This window comes from Planococcus citri, chromosome 3, assembly GCF_950023065.1.
Source record: "Planococcus citri chromosome 3, ihPlaCitr1.1, whole genome shotgun sequence".
In the NCBI taxonomy this organism is placed as follows: Eukaryota; Metazoa; Arthropoda; class Insecta; order Hemiptera; family Pseudococcidae; genus Planococcus; species Planococcus citri.
In genome coordinates, this window is record NC_088679.1 from 21,462,612 (window position 1) to 21,478,729 (window position 16,118).

At 30.7% G+C, this 16,118-nt stretch overlaps 2 protein-coding genes across 3 annotated transcripts in view; one reads left to right on the forward strand and one right to left on the reverse strand.

Annotated features, from left to right (window-relative positions):
- The first annotated feature begins 2,737 nt into the window (after window positions 1–2,737).
- Window positions 2,738–5,092, forward strand: LOC135839949 (vesicular integral-membrane protein VIP36). The gene is made up of 7 exons (XM_065356232.1): window positions 2,738–3,099; window positions 3,179–3,294; window positions 3,386–3,583; window positions 3,665–3,827; window positions 3,916–4,079; window positions 4,167–4,227; window positions 4,298–5,092. The coding sequence occupies exons 1-7, from the start codon at window positions 2,970–2,972 to the stop codon at window positions 4,444–4,446; spliced, it is 981 nt and encodes a 326-aa protein (XP_065212304.1). The 5' UTR covers window positions 2,738–2,969; the 3' UTR covers window positions 4,447–5,092.
- Window positions 5,093–10,702: 5,610 nt separating this feature from the next.
- The window catches only part of Gprk2 (G protein-coupled receptor kinase 2), a 51,443-nt gene continuing 46,027 nt past the window's right edge, over window positions 10,703–16,118 (reverse strand). For both annotated transcript variants that reach the window (XM_065354431.1, XM_065354429.1), the window contains one exon: window positions 10,703–13,264. In XM_065354431.1, the coding sequence (XP_065210503.1) occupies window positions 13,178–13,264 (87 nt within the window). In that variant the 3' untranslated portion in view covers window positions 10,703–13,177. The remainder of the gene's footprint in view (window positions 13,265–16,118) is intronic.

Here is a 16,118-nt window from a genome sequence, read left to right on the forward strand (position 1 = left end):
AAAAAAAAAGAGAAAATAATTCCAGCAATGAATGTTTTTCACTATCACTAATTATGAAATTTTTGTAAATTGATGGTGTACCAGCTAAAAGTTTAAAGCCAAAAGTTTAAGCTAAAAGCTTAATGAAATATAGCTGAAAGCAGTTGAATTGAAAATATAAGGGAAAGCCATTGGAAGCCGAAATTTTGGGCCATATTTATAGACGATACTTAGCAATTGCTTGGCTAAGTAATGATTTTCAAAGTTAATTTTCCAGCCATGATTGAATTTCTAAAAGTGGATCTATCATTAAATTGAGAGATTGGATCCTGAAGTATTCATATATCAATTCAAAAATGTGAAATTTTTAATTTATTTGCTAGAAAAATTGAAAAGAAATCCGCTACTTAGCTAAGCAATTGCTAAGTAACGTCTATAAATATGACCCGTGGGCTAAAGCAACCTGTAAAAATCGAGATAGCCGAAAACTAAAGCCAAAAGTTTTAATTTTAAAATTTCAAGCTAAAAGCCAAAAGCTGAAGTTTCATTTTAAGGCTTTTCATCCCTGATTTTATGTATGATTTTTTTGATTTCAAGGTTTGGTTTATTTAGATAAATACTTACTTATCCTTTCAAGCTTTCTTTATAGTGGCAATAAGCAGGCAATAGAAAATTTCTACAGAAAATCGTAATGATGGCAAAACTTTTACATTTCAATTCAAGTTTTCAGTTTTATTTTTTTCAGTTTTTCCAATTTCAGTTCAAGTTTTTAGTTTCAGTTTTCAGTTTGGCTTTTTTCAGTTCAAGTTTACAGCTTTCCATTTCAGTTTCAGTTTTCATCATTTCTTGAGGTTCAAAAAGAAATGGAAAAAATGAATTTTTCTTTTTGTTCGTGAATTTTTCAGACACTAATTTCCTAAAAACTTCAAATTTCAAATTCAAACTCAGAAATTATGAAGAAATATAGGCATGTTAATTGCAGTATGGCAAAATTTTTACATTTCAGTTTTAGTTTTCAGTTTTTTATTTCAGTTTTATTTTTTTCAGTTCAAGTTTTCAGTTTCAGTTTTTTTTATTTCATGATTTCAGTTCTAGTTTCAGTTTTAGTTTCAGTTTCTCCATTTCAGTTCAAGTTTTTTTACCAGTTCCAGTTTCAGTTTCTGTTTCAGTTTTCCATCTCTGAATTGTGGAATTTTTTCAAACTCAATTTTATGCACTTTAGAACCTCTAAACTTGTAAAAACATTTCTTATAAATTCTGATGATTATTCTATTTAATTATTCACATTTGTTTGATAGAAAGTTTTCAATGTTTATCTCATTCATCACTTTTCTATGGAAAAGTTGAAAAGTTGAAAAATTTTGACTTTTCCATAGAAAATTGATAAAATTCCACAGCCAGTACCATATAAATGCTTCCATTTGAGTCTACACTTATGACTTTTCTGTAGGAAAATTCCATTGCCACTATAAAGGAAGCTTCAACGTTAAATGTTAGCTGATGCCGGTAGAGGAATCATTATTCTTGAAGTGGTTTTGTTTTACTTTTCCCCCAAATTCGAAGATACCTATATATATTTTATGGCATCAATTTCAGTTCTTTGAATTTTTTTATGACATTTTTTAAATGTTCGATGCAACATTCTGCCATTTTTTTTTTTTTTTTAGTTTTCGACAATTTTTAGCGATTTTTATACCTAGGTAGAAATTTAATTTTACTGTTTTTCTACCTTGATTGATGATTACAAATTTTGTTTACAATACTTTGTAAAAACGTACCTGTTACCTGTTGGTTGGTTTGTTCCATTTTGAATGGTATCTGATCAAGATCAACTAACAACTTTTCGTAATAAATTTAAATCCTCACAATTTCCCTGTAGGCCTATTTCAGTCATATTTTCATTTTTTTAGGTTTTCACTTCTCATTTCTCCTTAAATTTTATAACGTTAATTTTAGATTTTCGCTTGCGTAAACGTCTTATTTATGTATCAATTATTTGTTTTATGGAATTGTAAGAAAATTTCAGATCAATTTATATTTTGAAGTTCTTGTGATATTTTGATACTCGATGTACTTAGTTTCAAACTTTCAATGGAGGTGTATACCTACTCACTTTTGATAAAACATGATTCATTTCAGGTACTTAACCACTTACGTACTCAAGTCAAGTAATTTTCATGTCAGTCATGAGTCATGAGTGAAATTCAATTCAATAATCTCAGTCTGAAAGAAAGGAGCCGAAGGAATTTGAATTTTGAATTAGATTACTTTTGTCGGATTTTATCGCATCATTTATTTATCTATTTTATTCTGCAGTTTCATGTTTCAATTTCAACATTTTCAACATTCAAATTAAAATACTTCGCCACTTCGGCATTTCAAAATTCATAGGTAGGTATTCATCATTGTGGTAGCTGCAGCTTTCAAAGTTTTGCTTCGAGATCGAGTTCGGTTCATGTACGACTATTTACTTTAGTATTTATTTTGTCGAATATTGTATTGTATGACATTACAAATCTGAGAGTATTATTAAGATTTCAATTCTACATCATTAAAAGTAGATTGATTTCAGATTCAATTTCAAATTCATTAGCACTTCGGAGTTCGGATTTCGGAATATTTGTGAAGAATTTTTTTTTTATGCAAAAAAAGAACAGTATTCCGCCGCAAACTGTGTCATTTCTTGCGCACTACCGCTCCAACCAGCCCATGCACGTAGCTGTGCGATGCGTCATCCGTTTTTTTCGATGATATCAATTCAGTTATTTTTGATTTCATTTCGAGCGAATGAGTAATTAATTTTTGCTAAATTTAATTATTGAAGTAGTTGAGTAATCATTACCAATCGTGCATTTCAGTTTTTAGTTTACAATATTCCACGTAACGTAAATCAAGTAATCGTATTATGAATATTCATTCACGTAAATTATAGCTACGGTGAAGCATTTAGTAGTAAATTCAGTGCGGTTTTTTGAACGAAGAAATTCATCATGCTGGAATTAAAATTATCATTTCTCGTTTCGTTTATCCTGCTAATAATTCACGGACAGTCCGCAGAAACCGAATGGAACACAAAGGATTACTTTAAACGTGAACATTCTCTAATTAAACCCTACCAGAGTAAGTTGTTCGATCTCTATCATTTGAATCAGTTTACTAGAAAATTCGAATTCAACAATCGTTTTCTATTTTGATTCAGGTACTGGTATGACTATCCCTTATTGGGATTTTTTGGGCAGTACGATGGTGACCAATAATTATGTGCGATTAACAGCCGACGAGCAAAGTAGATTCGGTGCATTGTGGAATTCAGTGGTAAGCATGACGATCGGATTTCCCCTGTCATTTTCAAGGCTACGTTGTTTTGATTATTTAAACTTGTACTGACGTTTTTGTTGTTGTTTAGCCTTGTCATACGAGAAATTGGGAACTACAAGTGCAATTTAAAATTACCGGTAAAGGTAAAGAGCTATTCGGCGACGGTATGGCTATCTGGTACTCTAGAGATAGAATGCAACCGGGGCCTGTTTTCGGTAGTACCGATTTCTTCAGTGGTTTAGTCATCTTGATCGACACTTACAGTAATCATAACGGCGAGCATAATGTAATTAAATCTATCTGTTGTCATTATAAATATTTTATACGAATCTTGGATGATTTACGAATTGAATTTATGTTCGTATAGCATCAGCATCCTTACATATCGGCGATGATAAACAACGGTTCGATGCATTACGATCACGATCGTGACGGAACTCATACCCAAGTCGCCGGATGTGAAGCTAAAATGAGGAACGTCGATCACGATACCCATATTGCTATCAGATACGAGTACGATACCTTGACAGGTACTAGACTTTTTATCATTTCAAGTGCTCGGCCATTTATATAAGTATATTACTACGACGTGGTTTAATTTGAAACCTTGACTTGCAGTTTTCACCGACTTCGAGAAAAAAAATTCGTGGAAAGAATGTTTCTCGGTTGCCGGAGTTCGACTACCGACCGGTTATTATTTCGGTATGTCTGCAGCTACCGGTGACTTATCTGATAATCACGATGTCGTAGGAGTTCGTATGTACGAATTATTCTCCGATGAAGTAAGTAGCCAAAAGCCAAGCTGTTTGGTTATTTGTATTACTCGAGTTTCGAGTTCTTAATCGTGATTTTTTTTTTTTACTTTTCAGCGTGATAAAGAAGATCGATCTAAAATTACTCCTTCGGCGATATCGTTCGAACCTCCGAGAGGTAAATTACTCGTCGAACTATTATCATCAATATCTCGAAATTTGTCTAATTTATTTTATTTTTTTTACAGAACACATCAGTGACCCTAAATCATCGACTAGTGGGTTCAAGATCTTCCTGTATTTAGTCTTCGGTTCGATAGCTGTAGTTGCATGTGTCATAGTCGGTGTCATGGTTTATCAAAAACATAAAGAAAAATCTCGTAAACGATTTTATTAATGATAAGTCCCGTAGCAATATTATTTTCTAGTCTCGAACGGCGTGTATTTTTTAAATCTTTTTATTTTTCAAATGGGCTAGTGTTTACCTAAACGAATGAAGTCGATTCCGAACGAATCTCCTACTTAATATTTTGAACTGAATGAAAATAAATTAGTGTATTTTTCGAGTGATATCATCGTTACCACCGTCACGTTTCTACTACGATCACCTTGTAATATATAATCGTATCAAGATGGCTAGATTTTTGTTTCATTTTTCTATTTTTTTTTTTTCTGTAAAATTCGTCGGCCTATACATTCCTGTAGATCAGCGGATTTGTAAAGTTTGATTTTATTATATTATTTTATACATATACCGAAGATGATTTTTGTCGATGTTTTAAATTATTATGTACATATCAGGTTTTTAAATTGATTTTTTTTTCTTCTGTGAAACCGGGGCCTACTGTATTGTAATTTTTACCGTAAATAATTAGATAAGTGTGTAAAATTCAGCAGAAACTTTCGTTAATAATACTTATTTTAATATGATTTATTTATTGTTACGAGTGTACTGTATATATTTACTTGTAATTATGTTGCTTGTGTGCGCGTTTTAAATAGTCTGAAGTAATAAAAAATTCGGTGACGTTATTTTTTAAAAATTTTCGATTACTCGTCTCTTTTATTCGAATTCTTCCCGCTGAATATTTGATATTCTCGTATATAACGTTCATTTTTTCCTGCCCCTCCGCTCCGTACCTAATTATCGATAATTTTAGTGAGCGTTGAGTGAAGTTATGGTACTTGTATGTAAGGTCAGTGATGGAGAAATCAGTCGAATTTAAGGTCATGACTTCAATCAGCTTGATACAATATCTTCATTATCAGCATCAATGTCATCGGCTAGACTTCGTCTCTAGTTGAACGGTGATTTCAAATCAAATCAAATCAAGCTTTATTGTACAAGTGTTACAAATATAAACAATAAATAGATAAGATAGGGCAAAAGCCTCCCCCAGCCTGCACCATTCTTTCCTGTCCTGGGCGATCTTGTAAAAGAAATCAATGTCTATCTGTCAGTGATTCAAAAAGTATGTGTGCATGCGTCAACGTTTAGTTTTCATTTTTTTCATTTTACCATGTATTATTTATTTTTTATTTTTTGCTATTTGACCATCGACGCTGTTATCTGATTTTATAGTCATAAAATTTCATCTTTAACCTCGAAAATTATGTTTAAAAATCCGCATAAATGTGTGATTTTGTTGACTAGTTTACTCTTGCGACAGGCTAAAAAAAATCCAAATCAATCGAAATATCACACTGCATGACTGCAGAAAGGAGGCGGAGAAGGGTGTTTCGACTCGGCAAAGTGACTCGGACGATTTTCAGCTCAATGAAAAGTTCACGTCCTTTGTCGTTCTATTAAAAATCAGATCATTATCAAAGATTTTTGGTGAAAGTACGACAATACTTGATTAAGGTGAAAGTTGATTGAGTGATGACGATGAGTACTTATGAAAAATGTGGACATCTCGTGCCCCTCAAATTAAACCAAAAAATACAAAACTATAACCTTACTCAATTCGGATGCAAAAATATGGTAATGAGTTTGGAAAAAACTGAAATCGACTTTTACTAAACGAACTTTTAAACTCAAATCGATTCTATGACGTTTTCTCTAATAGCAAATTTTTCTAACGTCATTTTCTCTAAAACTTTTATTTGCTAATGATGAATTTCCTAACGTCACTTTCTGTAACGCATTTTCTTTTTCTCTAAAACTTTATTCGCTAATGATGAATTTCCTAACGTCACTTATTCTAACGCATTTTCTATAAAATACGAGTAATTTCTTCTAAAAGACAGAATTTGCAACGTAATTCTGCATTGGCTAGCAAAGAGGAACTGAAGTTTAATACTTCTGTGTTTTCCTGAAGACTTCATAGTCATACAATAAAAATGACGGCTGAGATATCTGGAAAGCAAACGAGGAGTCGGCCTGCAAAGTGACCAAACTGCAAAAAATTGATTTCGAGATAAATGAGAAAAATGTGTCCTTGGAAATTGAAGTCACATTTTCAAAATCTGTTTTCGGGAATTGAAAAGGTCAACCTTCACTAATCTAATTACCTTTTCGTTTTTGAAAAAAAAGTACACGGGTTCGCTATAGGGTGCAACAAAAATGAAAAATGCTGCAGTTAGGCCACTTTCATCCGAATTTAATGATCGACCAAGAATGGATTATATGAGAGTGATTGCAGCAAATGTAAATATTTTGTAAAATAAAAATAATTTTTTTGGGTCAAAGTTTTTCTATTTTCAAAAAGAACTAGAAAACATTTGAAATTCTGAAAAAAACAGTATAAAATAATAATTTCAACCCTCTATTTCAAAAATGGAAAAAGGACTTTTAGATAACTTCGGTGAGAAATGTGACTTTTAGAGAAATTGATGTTTTAGAAAAAGAATAACATTAGCAAAATTTTCATTAGAAAATATGTGTTTTAGAGACATTTTGTGTTAGAAAAAATTGTTTTAGAGAAAACGTATTAGAGAAAACGTCGCAGTACCCTCAAATCAAAAAAAAAAAAACTACGAGTACATACAGTATCGAAATTTCAGCAAAATTCGGCAAAAGTAGCATGCAAAGTGCTGAAAATATCTTAATAAAATTAAATTGTATAGGTAATATAAAAGCGATTCGGCAAAAAATGCCTGAGAGAAGACTGAAAAATAAAACCATGGGTACCTTTTACAATAAAAACACATTTTTTTAATAAAATGATTCAGAGGTAGCTATTGCTTGATCGTAATCGTACACGGTTTCAAAATCACAACCTAGTATTACCTAATGAAACGTTTGCAAAATAGGATTGTCATTAAGTATAGGTATGTACTTTTATGTACTCTCATTTATGAAATCTCTGGTTCAATCTGTCGCGGTATAAATCGATGCTTATTCGATAATCTTCAAGTATACCTAATCTTCGTGTTCGCTAAAGTGGGTTGAATAAGAAAATTCAACCAAGTATTGGGCTACAGTTTGGTGAATCATCTTTTTCGAACGTTCGAGGTCTTCGTTATTTGGTTCGGTTGCTTCGGTGCCTGGCAACTTTTACCTATATGGTAATTCGAATTTAAGATTGATAAGGGTTGGCTCCTGGCCTGATTTAGCCCAGAATCATGTCTCTCACGTTCGGGTTCGTAATGACGATAATAAAAACGCCAAAAAGGTCATCTGGCATTTCCCAAGTTGAGCGAAAATACAAACTCGGTGAAAGAAATACCATTTGACCAATAAATGAAGAAAACAAAAATCTAGACTGCAAAGAGAGGATTTTTTATCAAGTCATAAAAATCTTGTTCGATGATCGGACCGTAATATGACTCAAAATTTGGCAAAATTGCGAGCTTTGTAGTGGAGATAGCTAAAATAGAAACATTTTTGCTTTGAAGCGGGAGATGTACCTAGCATATAATAACTTTCTTTCATTTTGGAAAAATGGAAGTACTTATTTTACCACTTGATCAGATGTTGGAATATGAAAATAAATATATGTACATAGAGAGAAATAGGTAGTGAACAAAAACACAAATCCATAGCGTAAAGAAAATGATAGACTGATGTCGTGATGTGTACCTATTTTTGTTTATTATTTTTACTATTTCTCTATACATACTGGGGTGCCCAAAAGTCAGTTTACGTCATAATTCACGAACTAAGCCTCCTAAAGAAAAACTAGTGACATTGATCTAATAGGAAATTTTATCCTCTACACTTTTCTTCAATGCTATTTTTCTCTAGGATGTACCGTTCGCCAGGAAAAACAACTTTTATGTCAAAAAACGTGAATTTGAAAAAAAAATGAAAAAAATTGGGAGAAAAAATTTAAAATTAATTCAGCAGTTAAGTTCAGCTATTTTTAACATGATTCCCATAAATTGATGAAATATAAATGATCTTTTAAATAAAAAACGTCATTTTTAATTTTTTTACGAAGACGCCAGACCCTTGGGGGGGCTACCAAAATCAAATTTTCTAAAAATTAAAAAAAAATTGAGTAATGTGTCAAAATGTAGGTTTTTTGGGTCGAAAAACACGAATCTGGGGTCCTTTTCTCTCTCAAACCCCCTGGGGAGGTGCTACCAAAATCAAATTTTCTAAAAATTGAAAAAAATTGAGTGATATGTCAAAATGTAGGTTTTTTGGATCGAGAAACACGAATCTGAGGTTCTTTTGTCTTTCAGACCCTTCGGGGCCATTAAGGAGGTGCTACCATTCTTGAGATATCTCGTATAGACTACATTTCAACTAAATTAAAGCGAAGTACCTAATTATTGTAAGTGAATAAGGCATCAGTTCTATTATTCAACTCGCTTCAAAACCGCGATTGCATGAAAATGTGAGTTTGAGTGTGTAGAATTTGGGTGTGGTTAGTTACTTTGCGACTAGGCGCGATTTTCCGACGATATCTGGCCGAATGATTGAAAAACTGACGAATAACACCCCCCCCCCCCCCACCTAAAAAACCTAGATTTTGATACACTACTCGAATTATTGTGATTTTTTTCAAAATTTGATTTCTGTAGCACCTCCCCATAGGGGCTGAGTGAAAAAAGGACTTCAGATTCATGTTTCTCGACTCAAAAAAACCTACATTTTGACGTATCACTAGATTTTTTTATTTTTACAAAATCTGATTTCGGTACCACCTCCCCAAGGGCCCTCAAGAGTACTGAGGAAAAAAATACCTCAGATTCGTGTTTCTCGACCAAAAAAACTTATATTTTAACATATCACTCGATTTTTTTTTCATTTTTGCAAAATTTGATTTTGGTAGCACCTCCCCAAGGAGTTTGGGGGAAAAAAGGACCTTAGATTCGTGTTTCTCGACCCAAAAAACCTACATTTTGACATATCACTCAATTTTTTTTCAATTTTTAAAAAATTTGATTTTGGTAGCCCCCCCCCAAGGGTCTGGCGTGTTTGTAAGTAAAAAAAAAAAATTGACGTGTTTTTTTTTTTGAAAAGATCATTCATATTTCATCAATTTATGGGAATCATGTTAAAAATAGCTGAACTTGACTGCTGAATTAATTTTAAATTTTTTCCCACAATTTTTTTCATTTTTTTTTTAAATTCACGTTTTTTTGACATGAAAGTTGATTATTGAAGAAAATTGTTGAGGATTAAATTTCCAATCAGATCAAATTTGTCATTAGTTTTTCTTTAGGAGGCTTAGTTCTTAAATTATTATATGTGAACGTTTTTGAATTATTTTGAGGTCAATGATTACCAATTTGGAGCAATTCTTCACAAATATTCAACGAAGTAGGCAGCTAATGCGTTAAAGATTTATATTATACGATTAAATATGACCAACTAATATTTTTCAAGGGGAATATAATACATTGACTCGGCAGAAAAAGTCATTTGAACGACAACAGGACATTCGAACGACAAAATACAATTCGATTTCATAAAATGACGAAAGAAATGTAATCCACGTCCAAATAAAATTTTGTTTACCAAAAAAAATTATTACCCGGAAAAATAAATTATTCCCCGCCAAAAAATTGTTTTCCAGAAAAATAACTCATTTTGCAATTAAAAAAAAAATTGTAAAAATAAACAAATGAATTTTACGAATGGGAAAACCTTCATTTTTTGAAAACCCTCCTTTTTAAAGTTGAATTCAAAAAAATTTTTCTTTCCAAAAAAATTTGATTTTTGCAGAAATTGCTAAAAATTATGTTGTGGTTTTTTTTTAGTTGCAAAAATTGTGAAAAAGGGTCCAAATTTTCAAAAAATTTTCAAATGTTTTTCTTTTTTCCAGAATAAATAAATTTGGCTTTTTACAGAACTGCCAAAAGTCGTGGTTTCTTTCAAAAACTGCCATAAGTTTTCTACTCGTATTTTTCGAAAAAATTTTCCTTTCAGGTTTTGTAAAATTCCAAAAAAAATAGTCCAAATTGCTAAAAATTGATAAAACGTTCTACTGTTTTTTTTCTGCTAAAATTGTGATGATTGATGAAGTTTTGCTTTTTTGGTCAAAACCACCAAAAAGATCTTTTGCTTTTCATCGAAACTATCAAAAAATCTCGGTTTTTTTTGGCCAAAATAACAAACTGACAAATGCTCTCAATGTGTTTAAAAACTCTAGTGAAATTTTTAATACTCCAAATTACCTACTCCCATCTCCGATAAGTCTCACCCATTTTTCAATACCATTGCCCCCCCCGGGGGGACTTCAAACACAACTAACACGTTGATTTAATTGCTTTTATTTGTCAAATAAAAATTACCAAATAAAATCACAAATAATAATAAAAACGGAACATAAAAGAATCTAAAATTAAAATAAGAAAAAAAAAGTAAAATAAAAATTTATCAAATACTAGTTGAGCAATAAAAACACGGAACTTTTATCGCAGCTATTTACAAAATACAGAAGAACAGTACAGAATAAAACAAAACAGATTAAAAGTTGGGGGGGGGGGAAAGACAGAGCTGCAGTAATCTCCAACTCGTTGAAAATCTATCCTTTCGCGGACTATTTCTCGAAAGGCGGGCAGAAACGAGAAAGAAATTAAAGCGAATAACAATCCCACATATTCAACAGGCATCGTAAAATGAACAGAAAAACAAAAATAATAATTTAAAAAAAAACGCGTACAAGTACAACAAGGTGATGTGATTATTCAAAAAGTCTTTCACATGTACAAAAAAATCTGACACGGTTGTTTTTCACAACCTCAGCCAATGAATTAGTTCTAAGCGCTATAAAAGTTACACAAAATAAAACGAAAAAAAAAGACAAAAATATCGAACGAAAACCAAACAAAATTCACATAAGTAACAATAGTAGTAGGTACATCTTTTTTTTTAAAAAAAAAAATAACATCGTTTTTCTATGTACTCATCGAATCGTAAAAAATTATAAAATTTTTATAATTGAAACATCGCGACGTTAGAAAAAAATCCTCCATTTTGTAAAATTATTATTCAATATAACGCGTAAAAATAATTTTTATTCGATTCGAGAACAGTTTTTTGTTCTTGTTTCTTAAAGAAGTAGAGAAAAAAACCATCCTGAGAATCAGTTGTAATAATTTTTTGTCCGATTAGAAAAAAAAAATCTGAAAAAAAAATGTAAACACACAAATACTGTTTCGTTACTCTAAATTAATGTAATAAATAAAATATATAAATTTATATATTATACGTCAACTAGTTAAAATTCAATTTCTTAATAATGAAAAAAAATAATTTCTCAACCACATTTACGAATGATTATAGTACAGAAAAGGTAACAAAAAACTCATGCTAAAAATAATATTTAAATTTAAAAAATTCAAAATACAAATAAAAAGCAACATTTAAAATGACTTGATAGTTCAATCGAAGGAAATTCCACTAAATTGGTAAAAAAGAATAAATGAATAAATAAAAAAAAATGCTCGCATCGTAGGGGGTAGATCGTTGATTGACAATAAAGATCAATGTCCTAGACTGCGTATAAAAAGGCCCATTATACCTAATTGTCGCCTTATTCGCGATACATGATACATTTATGCAACATGATAAATATATACGTCGAAGTTCTCAGAACTTCTAAAAGAAAAAACGTCTAACTTAAGAAAAAGAAGAAGAAAAAAACAACTACAACCAAATACACACAATCATAGGTTAGAATTTACATTACAGAAGACAATATTTTTTATCACTCTTACGCAACGCAAAACTGGTACCACTTCCACTTCATTTTCAATATCACGGTCTCTCCATTAGCATAATCATCTCTCTGACACTGATCTTGCACTACCAACTACCATGCATGGTCCAGTTTGCTAACTAGTTTTTTTTTTCAAATATTTCGTCGTCGAATTGATAATCGTTTCGATCGACGCAGAAACTAGTCCCATTTTCCGGACTATTCCGCCAAGAGTAGTGACTCAAAAAAAAAAATTAAATATGCATTAATATTCTACCAATCGAATTATAAGTAATAATGAAGCCACGATTGCATCTCTTTTCGCAACATCGTCACCTATCGTTTTGTTTTTTGTCGCTCTAGAAAGATTCACGCGTAATAAAATCATCACTACCCAAAAAACAAAAAAAAACAACAACAAAAATAATAACATTATACACTAAACACTACTTACACACACACGATCGAAAAACGAAAATTGTTTTCTTTGTTTAAAAATTACGACAAAGGAATAATAAAATTTTTAAATGCAGTTTTAACACCATAGCAAAATATTCGTGTTCAACAGGGCTCACACACAAACGTACAAAACTTATTGACAGGGAAGAAAAGAAATATAAGGGAAGGGGCGATACGTTTAATTACAACTTCGCGTTACGTTTAAGCCACGTAGGTAAGTAAGGTACACTAAAAAAAGTAAAACTTGAAACATTCGTCTATTCAAAATTTTAATAATACTTTTTTTTACATTTTCACGCGTTTTTTATTTTTTCAAATAAACGATTTTTTTCGTGTTTTTTTTTTGGGTTTTTTATCAGTTTTTTTTTTAGAAATATAAATTAAAGTTTAAACGCGAAGATCAAGAAGCAAAATTTCAAACGAACGAAAAAAAAACGTAAAACGAAGCGAAAGGAAATAATCGAAACAAAAATACAACATGTCTGAAATTGAGATGGCGTTAATTCAAATTATACACGAGACTACGAACAACTTAAAAATTACAAATTCACGCACAACATATTGGAGAGATCAACTACCGCCATCTTCGGTAACTTGTAAAGTTTTCAGATATTCAACCGGAATAGGTATGGGCTTAGCACGAGCTGGAATTTTTTTCTGCAAACAAAATAAACATGAAATTTAGTAAGAGGTTTAAAACAAACTTTTCGATACGATTTGCAATGGTAGGCATTTTTTTTCATTTTATTAAAAAAACATTCAATGTTTCTTCTTTCTTCAAAATAACGAGAATTAATCTAACAATTATTATAGTATGTATTATCAAACATGACAAAATCAAGATGATTAACTCAAGTTAATTGTTGGTAAATTGAAGTAACGAAAATTTCAATTTCAAGCAGTTACGTACATTGTACAGTCCCACTGACTTAAATCGATGGGAAAAAATAAAGCAACAGATGAAAAAAAAATAGATCAATACGTCTTATAAAAATTATTGTTGTTTTTTTAGGTAAATTTGGGTAAATTACGGTAATTTTGGGTAAATTACAGTAATTTTGGGTAAATTGCATTAATATTAATTTTGATAAAGTATAGCAAATTTAGGAAAGTTACAATAATTTTGGGTAAATTACGGTAATTTTGGGTAAATTACGGTAATTTTGAGTAAATTCCGGTAATCTTGAGTAAATTACTGTTATTTTGAGTAAATAACGGTAATTTTGGGTTACTTATGGTAATTTTGGGTAAATTACATTACAATTAATTTTAATAAAGTACATCGAATTTAGGAGTGTTACGGTAATTTTAGAGAGATTACTGTCATTTTGGGTAAATTACGGTAATTGTGAGTAAATTACGGTAACTTTGCATAAATTACGGTAATTGTGAGTAAATTACCGTACGGTAACTTTGCATAAATTACGGTAATTTTGGGTAAGTTATAGTAATTTTGGGTAAATTGCATTACAATAAATTTTGATAAATTATGGTAATTTTGAGTAAATTACGGTACTTAATCTTGAGTAAATTAGTGCAATTTTGTGTGAATTACGGTAATGTGGTAAATTACCATAATTTTGGGTAAATAGCATTACAATTAGTTTTGATAAAATACATTGAATTTAGGAATGTTGCAGTAATTTTGGGAAGATTACCGTCATTTTGGGTAAATTATAGTAATTTTGAGTAAATTACAGTAACTTTGAGTAAATTATAGTAATTTTGGGTAAATTGCTTATAATAGATTTTAATGAATTACGGTAATTTCGAGTAAATTACGAAAATTTTGGGTGAATTACAGTAATTTTGGGTAAATTGAGGTAATTTTGAGTAAATTGTATTACAATAAATTTTGATAAATTACGGTAATTACGGCAATTTTGGGTAAATTACAGTAATTTTGGGTAAATTGCATTACAATAAATTTTGATAAATTACGGTAATTTTGAGTACTTAGGTACGTGGCAATTTTGAGTAAATTGCGGTAATTTTGAGTAAATTGTATTACAATAAATTTTGATAAATTACAGTAATTACGGCACTTTTGGGTAAATTAGGGTAATTTTGGGTAAATTACATTGATTTTGGGTAAATTACAGTAATTTTGGGTAAATTACAGTAATTTTGGGATAAATTTAGGTAATTTCGGGTAAATAAATTGCATTACAATAAATGTTGATAGATTGCGGTAATTTTGTGTACGTACGGCAATTTTGGGTAAATTACGGTAATTTTGATTAAAATATGGTAATGATGGGTACTCTTATAAAAATTACAGTCACTTTATGTAAGTTACAGTCAATTTACAGTAATTTAAAAAACAAAAAATTACAGTTTTTTACTTTTTTGGATACATTTTTTGGTTATTCAATTTTGGAGTAAATCTAAATTCAGGTAATTTTGGTTAAATTACTGCGATTATTCTGGGTAAATTACAGTAATAGTGTAAGTTATGGTAACATTGGGTAAAATTGAGATAATTTTGAGCAAATTTCAGGAATTTGGAAGTTTGTAGAGATTTTGAGTAAATTACGTGGAATTTACGTAATTTGCGTAGATTAAAATAATTTTGGGTAGGTAAATATTACATAACCAAATTTGAGTAATTTTGGGTAAATAACAAATTTTAGGTAAATTACTTACACACAGTAAATTACAGTAATTCTGAGCAAAAAGTAGGTAATTTGGGTAATTTTTACTGATTTTGAGTGAATAATGACCATGTCATGTGCAATTTACCGTAATTTCTACTGAGTAGGTTACAGTAATTCTGGGTAAAATTACGGTAATTTTTGAATGAATTGCAGTAATTTAGGAGGTTTTTATTTTTTAGTAATTTTATTGGATTTTGATTAAAATTACAGAAAATGATTTTGGGAAAATTGCGGTAATTTTGATAAGGGTAATCTAAGGTGATTTTGCCCTTTTGGGAACTTCATTTCGGTACACAGCAATTTTTTTTTCGAGTAAATTTCCGTAGGTAATTTTGATTTTTGACTGAGTTGAGGAAGTAATGTAATTCTAGGTAAATTACAGTAATTTGGGTAAATTACAAGATTTGGATAAATTAAATACGATAGTTCGGATAAATTGTGGTGATTTTGGGTAAATTACAGCGACTGAGTGATTTTGTAATTTTGAATGGAAATACATAGCACTTTCTCCTCCACGTGAAATTTTCCTACGCAATAAAAGGGCCCCAGTGAAACAGTCATTTTAGCAATAGTTTTTTATCATCTCAGTGTCAGTTGTTTCCAGATTTCAATTTTAGTTCCAGTTTCGGTTAAAATGTCCAGTTCTTTTCGAAGAATGGTTTCACCAGACTTATTCAATTGTCCGGACAAATTTTTCAATTTTCATGATTTTTCAAAACGTCAACTACACAAAAAATATTGGAAGAAAAAAGAGAGATCCCATTTTTTTCGATCTCTACCAGTGCCCGCTGTGAATTTCTCCAAACCACTAACTTTTGCAGAGTGTTTATGCCTTAATGCAAAATGTGGTCGAG